Source organism: Solanum dulcamara, chromosome 4 (assembly GCF_947179165.1).
Source record: "Solanum dulcamara chromosome 4, daSolDulc1.2, whole genome shotgun sequence".
NCBI classification, from domain to species: Eukaryota; Viridiplantae; Streptophyta; class Magnoliopsida; order Solanales; family Solanaceae; genus Solanum; species Solanum dulcamara.
This window is the reverse complement of record NC_077240.1, coordinates 24423505-24437535: the sequence shown is the minus strand read 5'-3', so window position 1 is coordinate 24437535 and position 14031 is coordinate 24423505. Positions and strand designations below refer to the sequence as shown.

At 35.7% G+C, this 14031-nt stretch overlaps 1 protein-coding gene and 1 pseudogene across 2 annotated transcripts; one reads left to right on the top strand and one right to left on the bottom strand.

Moving 5' to 3' along the window:
- On the top strand, positions 1-13847 carry LOC129887047 (uncharacterized). Of its 2 annotated transcripts, XM_055961994.1 has the most exons (7): positions 1-444; positions 1825-2192; positions 4149-4301; positions 6935-7027; positions 7613-7671; positions 12982-13075; positions 13523-13847. In XM_055961994.1, the coding sequence occupies exons 1-7, from the start codon at positions 129-131 to the stop codon at positions 13736-13738; spliced, it is 1299 nt and encodes a 432-aa protein (XP_055817969.1). In that variant the 5' UTR covers positions 1-128; the 3' UTR covers positions 13739-13847. The 2 variants fall into 2 exon arrangements, with proteins under 2 accessions (XP_055817969.1, XP_055817970.1); XM_055961995.1 differs by lacking the exons at positions 12982-13075; positions 13523-13847 and adding an exon at positions 8860-9046.
- Positions 9238-10250, bottom strand: LOC129887048 (uncharacterized; annotated as a pseudogene).
- Positions 13848-14031: the final 184 nt, after the last annotated feature.

The following is a 14031-nucleotide window of genomic DNA, read 5'->3' as shown; positions in this document are numbered from 1 at the left end:
ATAAAATTAAAAAAAGAGAGGAAAGAATGAGGTTGTAAATACCAGGGAACCAAAATCTCCTCTTATCTAAGCAAGCAAACCAAAAGAGCAGCTTCCATGGCCAATTCTGCAAAATAGAGAAAGAAGAAATGGCCTTAATCCCGCATTACCAAGTTTTCTCTCCTTTCTCAGCCATCAATTCTTCAACAAACCCATTTCCCAAAGTCTTCAGGACTCTCAAAATTTCAGCTTCTTCTTTATCACCCAATAACTCAGAAGATAAGCCTCAGGAAGCCCAGGAACAGATTGTTGAAACTGACCCTGTGAAGCTCGCATTTGCAAAAGCCAAGGCCTATAAGAAAGAAATTAAATCAGCTGATTCGATTGCCCAAAATGGTGTGTCAGTATCTAAAGCTAATGGTAGTGATGACATAATTGCATTGGACAGTAACACTGTACAAGAAGGTGAGACAAATATCTTCTTCTTATTTCCAATTTTTTTTCACTTACTCTTTTCAAGAGTTCAACTTTAGGCATTATTTTTGAACAATTTTTTGAATGTTTACTTCCACCCTCTAGTTATTATATTCAATTCAAATGACGAATTTATTTTGTGTCAAATTGCATTTTAGAAATTAGTAAGCTAGAATTTGAAAACCATTATGATATAGGAACAAGTTTACTTTTCGAGTTTAAAGCAACATGGGCTGAGGGTCGATCGTAAATAACCTCTATACTTCCTAGGTTGGGTAAGGTCAACATACACCCATTGGCGAAACCAGTATTTTTAATAAGGGGTTTCAAAATTTGAAAAAGTAGACACACGAACTAGCCGAAGGGGGTTCGACATCTATTATTTATACATAAAAAAATATTTTAACCATGTATAAATAGTATAGTTTTTCGCCGAAGGGGCTTTGGACGAACCCTGGACACATGCTGGGTTTGCCACTGCATACACCTACGCTCCCCAGACCCCACTTTATGGGGCTACAATGTGTATGTTGTTACTGTTGTTGTTGTTGTTGTTGTTGTTAAGTTTAGAGCAACATGGATGTGCTTGACATTTTATATTGGGAAGTTTTCTGTTAAATGTAGATAAATGGTAAGGATCCCTGTATAGCTAATGCAGTGTGTGGTTTGGTGTTATAATAATGATTTACCTTCGCATAACTAATGCAGCGTCTGGTTAGTGGTATTAAATAATTAGAATAAGAACATGTATATTAGTAATATGGGATTCAAATATTTCTTTAAAGTAGATAATCTCTACATATCATTCCCTGTTTCATTATTACTTACCATATAATAATTCCTTTATTATCATCCATCGCATAAAGAACTCGTGGATTATAATCGCAGGATAACTAGTATGTGAACCAAACGAGCTTAGTCTTTTGATTGTTATGCAAAGGAGAAAGGCTATATTATCCTTCATTTGGTGCTGCAATGTTATCCTGCAGCATTCTTGAAGATGAAATTAGACACAATAATGAAATTTTGCTATCTGAAATAATGAGTTTTATTGAGCTGAAGGCTGTGAATTTTTGATATCGATGATTCTACTTCATCAAATATTTATTCTAATAATTAGAACTGATTTCTTACATGTAATACTAATTGATAGGACCTCATTGTTAAGTGATATAAGTTCTTGTGCATTGGGTTCCATGTTTATGGACCCGAATGCGGTGCTTGGTGAAATAAAATGGTTGTAATTGAAAATGAGATTATTCAGGAATACACATTGAATACGTTGAATGCTGATATCATTTCTGGTAGTAGATCCATAGTCAAATTCAAAGTTGTTCGAATTGTGTAATCATCAATTACTGACTTGTGTAGGATCTAATAAAGAGAATGGGGAAAATGACTTCATCAAAAAAGAGGATGGGAAAAGTGACAGAAATGCTTTACCCAAAGAAAGTGTTAGAAAGAAGGAAAAATTGTCGATCTCAAGTATTGATTTTATGGGGCTTGGCTTTTCTGATAATAAGAAGAGCAGGGGGCTGCCTGCTGGATTGGTTCCAATAGTAGACCCGTTCCCTGGAGGAGACTTGCATGACGTAGAAATACTTGTTGGGGACACAAGCAAGTTTGTAGATACCGAGACATCAAAGTCAAACCGCATCCAAGAAGATGACATGAATACCTATAAGCCAAAGGTTTCTACCTGGGGAGTTTTCCCCAGACCGAATGACATCTCTAAAACTGTAGGTTGCCTATTATGACTTGTGTTTTAGCTTTTTTCTTTATTATGCATTGTCTTCTTATTCAGTACGCTTCATTTTCTAGTTATCCATTTTGATGTCATGGAAATAGCAGCTTTTAATGCTTTTGCAGAAGTTTATGCTTTCTTTAATATGCCTGAGTTCAATGTTTTATGGAGTGGCAGTAGGTTGGTTTCAGCTATAACTCCCAATTACAGAACCTCACTAATTTGACCAATATTCTTCCTAAACTAATTTACTAAGATTCTTCCTAAAGCAGAAAGGTATAGTAGTAAAATATGCAAGTGCTAAAGGAAAGATAAGCATAGGAAGCTAAGCAAAACTAAATAAATAACATCATATTTTTATCCTCTCTTCAATAAATTAATAGGATCATTGTTTGGAAAATTAAATTCCACTGGATTCTTGCATTATGTTGTAAAACAATCTGTTTGCTCATTATATTTTAAAAAATATGTGTAGCATTTAAAGTTGGGATTATATTCTCAAAAAAAAATTGAAGTTGGGATTTTATTGTTGCAATTTTTCGGACCTATGATGTCTAGTACAATAGATGAGTATGGCTGGATCCCTATTGATAGCTCAAGTGCAGCAGTGGAGAAAGTATGAAGTTAAGCTTCAGGTTACGAATCATTTAGAAGAGAAAGGGTAAAGTAGAAAAAATGTGGTTATCATATTGAGGATATCATAAGAATGTTAAGTGACCTCCTTTATTTTGTAACAAAAAAGCAATGTGGTGTGTTGGTGCACTATGTGATGTTTAATTGCAGATTGACACTTCAAGTTCTAAGTAGTTCTGTTCAAAACAGTGATGCAAAATGAGAATTTACTCATCTGATTAATATTGGAAATAAGTGGGTTTAGAGCTAATAAAAAAGCTTTATACAGTCAGTTGTGTTCTTTTTTATGAAGATATAACACACATGTATCGTAGATTGATGATGATGAATCCGTGAAAGGTTTCAGGAAATTGCAACTCAATTTTATCCATGCATGAAAACTTATTCTTTTTGCAGTTAAGAATGACAAGTTGCAGTATTCGCAAATGTTTTGTTTCTAGGAGATTTAGAAAGTAAAGGCTGCTACAGAGTGTCGATAGCTGTGGGGACTAACTGTATTCTGCCATACTTGATATAGAATATGCTGATAAAAAACTTCCAACTTTTGGAATACTGACAATATTTTACAGGAGAATTTTAACTTTCATAAGGATATCATTGAATGTGCACTTTTTTTCGGGGTGGGGGAGGTTCGATTGGGAGGATGATTCTCTTTGCGAGTACGGAGGAGCAGGAAAAAACTTACTCATGACTGATTACTGCTAAAATAAAGCCTATTTAATGGTTTCTTGGGTATTGGTACCTTATTAGTTTGGTATGTTTTTGATAATTAACATAAAATTCAATTGACAGACCAGCAATCTGCAAAAGGTTGCATTTTATCTCCTTCTTAGCCTTCTTTACCCTGGCCCTTCCGTGCATACTGCCAGCTTTATGACATATGTTTCATTCGTGATTGCTTAGTATAACTTTATTTTCCATGACTGGTTCTTATAAGGGTTTTGACGTGGCATTGCATCAAAGTCGCCTCAAATTTTTTGGTGGGGCATTTACAACTTTGTTTCAAATCTTCTGATTTGGGATTCTACCAATTACACTTCAAATCTTAGTAAACTTGAGTGGACTTCACTATGGGTACACTTGTGAAACTATCTCTAAAAACCAATTTCATGACCAACTTTCAGCTCATTTGTGAACATTTGTCCTTCCCTTTGATGCTATATAGGGTACAGAATGAAATTATTTCTTGTAATTATGTTGGGCTTTGTCTCTGTTTATCAAACTTTAGTTTCTGTGAATACCATGGTCTCTTAAACTAATGAATGCAGTTATTTAAGCAAAACACTATGAATAAACTTATTGCTTGTTTGGAGATCAGTTTGGCGGTGGAAGATCTATACGTCCAGGAGAGGTACTTGAATCAGCAGAAGAGAAAGCAGCTAAAGAAGCACGTACGAGAGAACTACTTGCTGCCTACAAGAGCAGAGTAGGCCTAACTATTGATCCAAACCTAAAACTTGAATGTGAGAAGGTATGCTTTAACACTATTGTTTTTTATATCATGTTTATGGATGCATCAAATTTCTTTCATTATGGAAAATGCATTTAATTCACTTCTTATATTGATATTGAGAAACGATACAGAAATCTCATCATTTGTTTATAACTATACACTTTTCAGCATATATATAAAGTTGTTATACGCCATCCCCAGATCTATGAACTGCCATGCTGTTAGCGATTTAATTGGTAACACCAAAACTTGTTTCTTCATATAGTGAACTAAATGTTTCTGTCAATGATTTCTACCTTTGAATACACTGAAAGCAGAGTTTCATTTTGAAATAAAGAGGGATATCTGGTCGCTTAGTCAGTCACTTAAATGAATTAGCAAAGAATTAAGAGTCTTCGGAGGGTTGGAACTGATGTGCTCTTTTTTCTCACAAATCCATTCAGATTAAATGAAAAGGTTTCAAGACTTGGAAATTATATTATGGCCATGGCCCTTGATGAGTGGGATAATTTCACATTACCATCGGACATGAAGTTAGAGATCTTCAGGGATATTGTCCTTCAGAGCTCATTAAAACTTAAGCGCACCTTCCAAGCTGTGTGAATTTTTCATCGATTGGATCATCTTGTGGATCTCCACTTTCCAGTGGTTAATTAGATATATTTACACACTCAGCCATTGTAGATTATAGTAAAGTTGGAAATAAACCAGAACTACAAGAGCTAAATGCTAGATGTGGCCAATTGTTATTTTGCTTTGGTGAAGTAATTAAATTGTATTAGAAAGGCATCAAGGAGATGCAAAGTTACAAGGAAAATAACGAGCTGCATCAAAACAAAATCAACATGAAGCTAGCTGAGCAAAAACCTGTAAACAGCCAAAAAAGAAATCCCCAAAATCCTACTATGCTAGAGTTAGGGAACTAACAAAATCCAAAAAGTTATCCACACTGTTTAGAGAGGAAAGAAAGTGCCAACTGAAGAGAGAAAATAAACATTTAGCCTTGAGGGTGCTAGTGGGAGTTGAGATTCCATCAAAGCCTCTGCATTTTCCTTCTTTCCAAAGACTCCACAAAATAACTGCTGGGATCATCCTCCATAGCCTTTTCATAGTCTTGTTAACTCTCCAGTCTATCCAGCTAGCAAAGGCATCTTTAATGGAGAAAGGCATAACCCATTGAAGACCAAACAAAGAGTGGAAAAAATGCCCAAGCCAGTTGCTGTAGGGCAGTGTAAAAAGAGATGGTTAACAGTTTCATTATCCTTCCTGCAGAGTAGCATCTGTTGATGAGGATGATCCCTTTCTTTCTAAGGTTATCTTGAGTTAGATAAGCCTTATGAATGGCTGTCCAGGTAAAACAGGAAACCTTTAGAGGTTGTTTGGTTCTCCAAATATGTTTCCCAGGAAAAACATCCACGATGCCTTTCTTTGAACACCAAAAATTATAGCTCTCCTTCACAGTATAAATTCCTTCCTTGGTGTTGCCCCAAAGTAATCTGTCTGTGGTTTGTTCATCTAGGTTGCATTTCTCCAGAGTCTAGTAGTGAGAGGAGTTCATTGATCTCCCAGTCCTGCTAGTTCCCTCTGAAATTTGGGCTCCAAATGTTGACTATTCTGTATTGGGAAATTGTAGCATTCTTGTTAGTGGCTATCTGGTATAGCGTAGGAAAGGATTCCTTCAGTATAGTGTCACCGAGCCATTTGTCTTGCCAAAATCTTATCTTGATTAATTCCTATGATGCTTTACCTCTGAAATTCCTACAAGTGACATCTGTGTTACCGCATCGTGGGTGGTTTTGAATGAACTTTTAGCATTGAGGGTGCCAACATTGCATGTTCATGCAGAGCTTCGATGTTTACAAAGACTCACAAGGTTTGGAAATGTACATGTGAAGAAAATAGAGTGATATTGGTCTGAATTAGTTATTCTCCAGAACTGCGAAGTCCAAAAAGTCCTATATGAGGCGCCAGGTTTTGCATTCTCATTTGTGTTTCCAGGATTGAAAGCAAGGCCTAGAGGGGGGGGGGGGGAGAACAGAATACTAGGGGAGAATCCTAAGACTTCAAGAACGTCAGGCGAATGGACCTGAAAGCACATAAGCTCGTATTCCAAGACTTTGAATGCAAACTAAATCGAATAATGCATTTAAGAGGCTAGATGTGGGTGCTTTTCCTGAATTCACAAGTTGCAAAATAGACCTAATGACTTATCAACATGGTTGAAATCAATTGAAGCACACCTTTTAAAAATAGATTTCCTGTAAATGTTCCATCCTTATAAGCAGTGGTGGAGCCAGAAACTCAAACAAGGAGATTAAAAGAAAAAAATTTCATGCCAAGGGGATTCAACAACTTATATATATGCAAAAAAATCATTTTTGGCCCTATTTACATGTATATTTTTTCAACAAAGGGGGTTACCCCTATGCCGCCACCAATGCTTATAAGCAAGGTAGACTGGAAATTAAACTACTTCAGATACTAATGTTTATGGTTGATTTAGATAAGATAATTGACATATGTTGAAGGAATCCTTTGAAAGGGAAGAGTGTTTCAAGTATTAAGCCATTCTTAATGTGGGTTTATATTCTTTCTTGTTTGAGAATCATGAGGTATGACTTACTTCTTAATTTTAGTGCTGTCATGCTTAGGCACTGAAGGATGGAGACTCTTTCATGGACCTTGGCAAGCTCAAGGAAGCACTACCATTTTACGAGAAAATTATGAATAAATTGCCATTTCAGGTGATTTCTTGTACTAGATGGATTTTCTTCCACACTTAAAACCTTGCAAAATTAATGCATCTCCCCTCTCCCCCCTTCCCCTTCCCCTTCCCCTTTTCACATCTTAAACTAGAAAAAAGAAAGAATTGCTTAGATGCATTTTATCCAACTTCATCGTATGTTATTTGTGTAAAGTTGCCAACTTCCTCAGCACTCTCTTGCAAATGACCAGCATCCTTCCACCAAAAAAGAGGGAAAAGACCCAAACGCTCAAATATCCTTTGGGGATAAGGATTGCATATGTTAATATTATTATGATAAAAGAGGTCTTAAACAAATTGATGTGCTTGCACATAACTAACAAGGACTGAAGTAGTATCTTTTACATTTTTGCTTCTCTTTCGTATGATGTAAAAACTTCTTACAGAATGAATGTCGTGGTTCATGAGACACTAGAGTACATTGGTCTTACTTTTATACTTCTTAATTTTGTGTTATCCTGTTCTTAACAGAAGTGAAACGTAATATAAGCAAACCCAAAGGCAATTGGCACTTCTCTTTTCCAGTACAATTGACATTGAAATCTATGACCTAATATTTATGCAGACTCAACTTCATGGATTAGCTGCACTGCAGTGGTCTATTTGTCAAGACTCACTTCGTAGGTATGTCATCTGCGATTCTCTTATGTCCTAGGTTTTAAGCAAGTTCTTAAAAACGCCTGCCCTTTGCTCTAATAAGAGTAGTTGAAGCATTTATGCTTAAGAATTCCAGCCCACCCATCCAAGAGAAATTAAAAAGGAAAAGAGAAAAAATTTCACTGAGAATCTTGTTAAACTAATGATAAAAGAGAGGCCAGCATAGAATACTGGATTCCTACAAACCTGTGAATTCAAATGATAAATTCACCATTTCTCTAACGTAAAATTCTTGGTGTTCTTAATGATTTTTATGTTCTGCTCATATGCTTTCTTTTAGGGCAATAACATAGAGGTGTGCGCAAGCTGACCCGTACACCATGGTTATTAGAAAAAAGGGCAATAACAGAGTGATTCCTAATATGCCAATCACCTTTTGTGGTCATGCCCATATTCCTTACTGAGCCATTTTCTACTCTTTATGACTAGTATAAAATAAAATGGAACAGAAATTTAGGGTGTTAAGTTAGATTAGTATGGAATGATTATATCTTTCTAAGAAGATCAAGAACTTAACTCATGAGTTTGTATGGACGTAAAGATCTCTTGTTACCTCAATGTGTTTGGTCCCTCTTGAAAGGGTATGGCAGAAACACACCGATGAAGAAGGAAAAGAATTGTTAGTCGCCTTTACACATTTTCTGGGAAATGAAATTGCAGAAAAGATACCTCATGAGGTATCTTTACTGCATTTCTGAAAATATAATCTGGAAAAAAAAAACTGGTAGCAAATTGTTGCTTTTGCGGCTTCCCACCTGCCATTTTAATTCAATTCAATAATACGTACATTCTAATTAGCTAAATCAAGCTCAAAGAGCTGCCAACAATCAATCAAACTACAAAAATACATGTACTAAATATCCCCCAATCAACACTACCTGAAAATCAACTTTAAAGTACTTCGAAGTTGAACGGAAAAAGCATAGAAGTCATAAGTTATACAATAGTATTTCAAACTACTTCAATATTCTCTTGCATTCACAAAACACGTAATAAGTTTTAAAACCACCATAAAGTACATGGATTAGATTATCTAATACAATTCTAAACTTCAATAATGAGACGGTGTGTTTGCCACATGATCCTCATCATCCTCATCACTGCTGGGCTCATCGGTCAAACCTCTGTATTGATATTATACTTGCTATTGAATAGGTCGATATTGGGGAAGTCAAGGAGGGCAAACTACATCACCAAGACAAGGGGGAATCCACCCCGAAGCAACCAAAGCAAGTAATGCATCTAATTGGGCCTTAATCCCTGCATGCTCTGTCCCTCTGCCTTTCCGTACCTCGCGAGACTTCGACTTGGTTACATAGCTCAGCTATCTTCTGTTTCATAGCCAAAACTTTCTCCCTTGACCCATCATCCTGGAAACTACCTAGGCCTTCTAGCTTCGAATGAAATTCACGAAAGGTTCTTTGGGGCATGCTGTAAGAATACCCATACGAACTTGGGCCACCAACCGAGTCTAGCCACATTCTCCCAATCTACTCTTGGCTCAGTGGCATGCCTCGGCTATCATCTGGTTGTGTCTGACGGAAATCCTCAACGGATTGCATATATTGATTCTGAATTTAACGGTAATAATATTAGTATATAAATTTAGGAAATAAAGTAATTATTACTTTAAATTACTGGCTTACGTAGGTCAGCTGAGCTTGTGGCTCAACCCAAACATCTTGATCTCCGGGTTTTTTCGTCTTCCTCGTGTGTGTAGTCTTGGATGCCTTTGCATGAGTTACTGGCCTCAGTTTCTTTTCCTGCAAACAAAGTTAATTTAGTTATTAATCAAGAATAATTAAATATTAATAACCTACAATATATATAACTTAAAAAAATGAACCTACCAATTTCCTCCTCACATCCCCTTGGCTCTGAGCCCCACTCGTGTGTAGAGAGCCACCCTTAGTAGATGCTCTGGCCTTCTTGCCAACCACGCTCATCTGCTTGAACCTCAAATCGGTCGCCCAGTGTGGACTCTCGTCATATAAAGGCTGACTAGCAGCTTCCAATAGTTCAAAGAAAATTCTAGATTCATCATTGGGAGCTTCTTCAACATGGTATTCAAGATCAGAATGCACCCCATACGCATCCTGAACCATGTCGTGCATTCTATAATTTTGGACATTAGGTTCCACCGCCCTACTACTTTCACCAACAACATATTGTTGAAATCTATCAAAACTATTATCAATTTCTCCATGACTAGTCCACACTGTATAGTCTTCTTTAAACCCATTTCAATAGAGATGAAACTTAACAATCTCTGGTTCTTCATAATCCATACATTGACATTTCTTACAAGGACACTTGACCAAGCTATCACGTTGAAAAGGTTCTAGTGTCATTGCATAGTCCACAAAACCATCGACACCTTCTACAAATTCAGGCTTCATCCCCACTCGACCAAAATTAGTCCTGTCATACATCCAACTACGAACCATCTACACAAGTCACAAAATTTGAATTTGTTAAGCACTAAATTTTTTAATATTATCGAGTTTCGAATTTAACACTTAATTTAACTCAACTTATGACTTTATGCAACTAATAACCTACATATAAATATTTGGTGTTTTCATTATCGTAGAAATCAAATTGTAATCTTATTCTACTTAATCTTGAAGCTCTTTGAAAGATTGTTTTTTAAAGAATAATTGGCTTCAAGTTAGAGTTTTCTTGTTCTAATTTTAAGTTCAAAGTTAAATCCTGAGTTCAAAGTTGAATTGTAAATTCAAAGTTCAATCCCAAGTTCAAAGTTCAAATATTATTTTAATTTAATTCAAGTTTCAACTTAATTTGTCTTATTACAAACTCAATTTAATTCAATATTCAATTTGTTTTAATTCAAGGTACAATATAATATAAAGTTGAGTTTAATTTTAATTTCAAAGATATATTAAAACTAGTAGTCCTTGATGTATGCAAAAAAGTAGATCATTTTAGTCCCAAACGTTGAAACGAATAGTTCTTCCCTAAAAACTGTTAAACTTAACAGAGAAAACATACACATTTACTACACCAGCCAAATCTTCCTCCTCGCACCTTCTTCAACCACCTTGCGGTGCCTTCATTACAAGACATTCAATGTCACTAACTAATCTGAACACTTTCTCCATGACAAAACTAGACCACTCCCATTTTTTTCTCTGTCCCCAACCATAGAAATATACAAACAAACACCTTAGGTTCCTCTCATCAACACTCATTTAAAAAGGAATATGATTCTTATAAACTTATGAGTAGTAAAAAGGGAAAATATAAAGCATAACAAACTGAAAAAAATGACAGATATGAGGAATTGAAGGTATTTAAATTTGGAATGAGTGAAATTTGTTTCCTTCATTCTTCTCCATTTGAGAGCAAAGGTAAAAAAAAATCGAGAATGACCTGTATGCAAATCTTGTAAGGTTTAATTTTTATTTTTGGAAACTGGAATCTCTCTTATGGAAACTAAGTACAGATTTCTCAATGAAATTAGAGACAAAATGAGGAAGATAGTCGGGTCTCCCCCTTTCTTCAATCCTGATATTATTTTGTTTTTTTACTTCCCAATTTCAACAACAAAGAAGAAAATTAAGCATAACAACTTCAAAACTCACCCAAATCCCAAAAGAACACAAATCGCACAAAGTTCACAGCTTTGAAGAATGTACAAAAAAAATGTAAAAAATAAACACTTACCTGGACAGATTTGAGGGGCACTGCTGGTGGAGGTGCTGCGGGGCTGCAACGATAGAGGTTCTGTGGGTGTGGGGGCGGGACTGCCGGTGGGGGTCGACGGCCAGTTGTGAGAATGAGGGTTTTGAGAGAGAGAGGGTGGCTGTTTTACACAAATGAGATGAGTTGGGTTTGTAATTTTATCTAGTATAGAGACCTAGTGAGGTTGCTATTTTAAAATTTTTGTTTGACCGTTTTGACCAATAAAAAGAAAGGGAAAATTACGTGGATAAGCAAACATATACTAGTTAATTATCTAACATAGCTATAGTTTGAATTAATTATGGCTCGCGGCAAACATCTAGCTGTATACAGTTTGAGTTTTGTATAATTTGCGCGATTATACAGTTGAGTTTTGTATAATTCGCGCAATTTATACAAACGCAGTGCGCGAATCGAATTGTATGGCGAAATATACAAACACTACAAATTGTATAACAAATTATACAAACGTTGTGCATGAATTGTATAGTAAAATATACAAACGTTATACAAAAACTGCGAATTGTATAGCAAATTATACAAACGTATACAAATATTGCGCGAATTATACAAACGTTGTTATAACTATAGTTATGAATTGTAATTAGCAAACTATAACTATGGACCATAATTAAGGTATTTTTGAGTGGCTTTATGTGAAAATTCCCCTAAAAGAAACCTCACGAGGTCACTATCCTTAGTTATAATATCATTAAAACCGACCTCATGTAGTCTCTTTCTTTAAAAGAAAAATTGAGGGGTAAAACGACCTCATAAGGTCTCTTTTTTGCGGCCGATTTTTGAGGTCTCTTTTTACTGTTTTTTTAGTAGTGTATAAGCAAAAAGGTTTAATTGATCATATGGTTTCATAAATTATGGAGTTTTTACTGTCTATTACCATAGATGGATTTCCACAATATTCAGCAATACAAGGTGTCCCTGCATAACTTCTTGAAGGATTTCCCATACAATCGGCTCTTTTTCTCGAATTTTACTCTTAGCAACTCCTAGGGATAGTGCAAAAATATTCACCTGTTGTCCATCGACTATGCCTTTCGGCCTCGATGTGGGCACTTCGCCACCTAGGGCTGTAGTTTGTTCCAAGGGTAAGGCTGTTCGCCCATTATATCGACGAGCATCTATATCTATACATCAATTAACCAACTTTCGAATATATCAATCCCTGGTAGTTACTTATAAAAGAAAGTCCCTAATACATCCTTCATATTTGTATTTAATTGACGTACTAGTTAAACAATTATTATCTGTTTTTGAAATGCATAGTAAACCACTCCCAACACCAACATTGACTGATTTTCTGCCCAAAACCAACACTCGTGAAAAATAAAAAAAATATGAGGGTTTATCCCATCTAATTATGTCAGAGTCCAGAGGGAATCACGTCTCTCTAGAACTTCAGCATGGAATGACCATTTTTGCAACAATCTTTCTGTCATTTCATGATCTTTGTGATGCTTGAATGTTCAAACAATTAATTGTGAACTTGCACTTGCATGGACCTTGTGCCTGCTTCTAAGACTGACCATTTATTTCCACACCATATATGGACAGATCCAATGAAGCTCGTTCAATGTATGAGAAGCTTCAGTCTCATCCTAATCCTGGAGTTAGCAAGAAAGCAAGACAATTTATGTTCAGCTTTCAGGTAATCATTAGCTATTCTGGTAGCTCATGTTGTGCATCAACGTAGAGGGTAAATACATGTTGAAAGGTTGTAATTTACAATACACTTGATTTTGGACAGTCGATTAGAAGTATAGGGATCTTTGAGGGCTTTATGGGATATTGCACACCTTCAAATGACAGTGTTGGCCATTGAAATGGCGGAGCTAGGAATTTATACAAGGGGATTTTAAAAAAAGCTAGACTATCTTAGTTGGAATTTGAACGGTTTATCTACAGTAACTTCCGACCATGTTTACCACTGCACTAGAATCTTCCCTTATGTCTAGGGGATTCAATGGTTACATTATAACGCAAAAAAATTCTTTTTGTCCTATTTCCAACAAAGGGGTTCAAATTGAATAACCCCTAGTCCCCTACCATCTTGTTGCTACTGAGTACTCAAATTGTTCGTCTTGGTTGATGGCAGGCTATGGAAATGATGAAGGTAACTAGCTCAACAGACTCTTCTATGAATACTGGCTATCAGAATTATTTCAACGCTTTTATTTGGGATAAAGTAAACTATTCCATAAAAGAGGATGAAACAGAAGAAGGTGCAATCCAACAAGCAATCCCTTACATTATATTTCTTCTTTTCCCCATTTTTATTGTTCTATTAATTGGTGTAAGAAAGGGTATATAAGTTTTGTAGATTATTTAACATCTTGAAACTTTAACAGCAAATAACATTGCAACTGAAATGCATGTTTCTCCCTAGTATATAATGTAATAAAGTCGTGGGTTTCTATGGAGATTGAGTTTGGTAAAATCTTCTCCATATGCATATTAGATGGGAATAATTACCGTTCAATGTCTTTCGGTGATATGGTTTACAAAATAGCCAACAAATATATAGGTTTTGTATATTTTGACTATATTGGTAAATAAGTTTGGTCGAACCGAACAAATTGGTAAGTTTCTCAATTCAACATTATA

What these genes read in the sequence shown, in the direction of transcription:
- LOC129887047 (XM_055961994.1), top strand. Translation starts at nt 129, where the DNA reads ATGGCCTTAATCCCGCATTACCAAGTTTTCTCTCCTTTCTCAGCCATC. An exon ending in CAGTAACACTGTACAAGAAG is followed by an intron (nt 445 to 1,824) that starts GTGAGACAAATA and finishes TGACTTGTGTAG; the next exon opens with GATCTAATAAAGAGAATGGG. An exon ending in CGAATGACATCTCTAAAACT is followed by an intron (nt 2,193 to 4,148) that starts GTAGGTTGCCTA and finishes TTTGGAGATCAG; the next exon opens with TTTGGCGGTGGAAGATCTAT.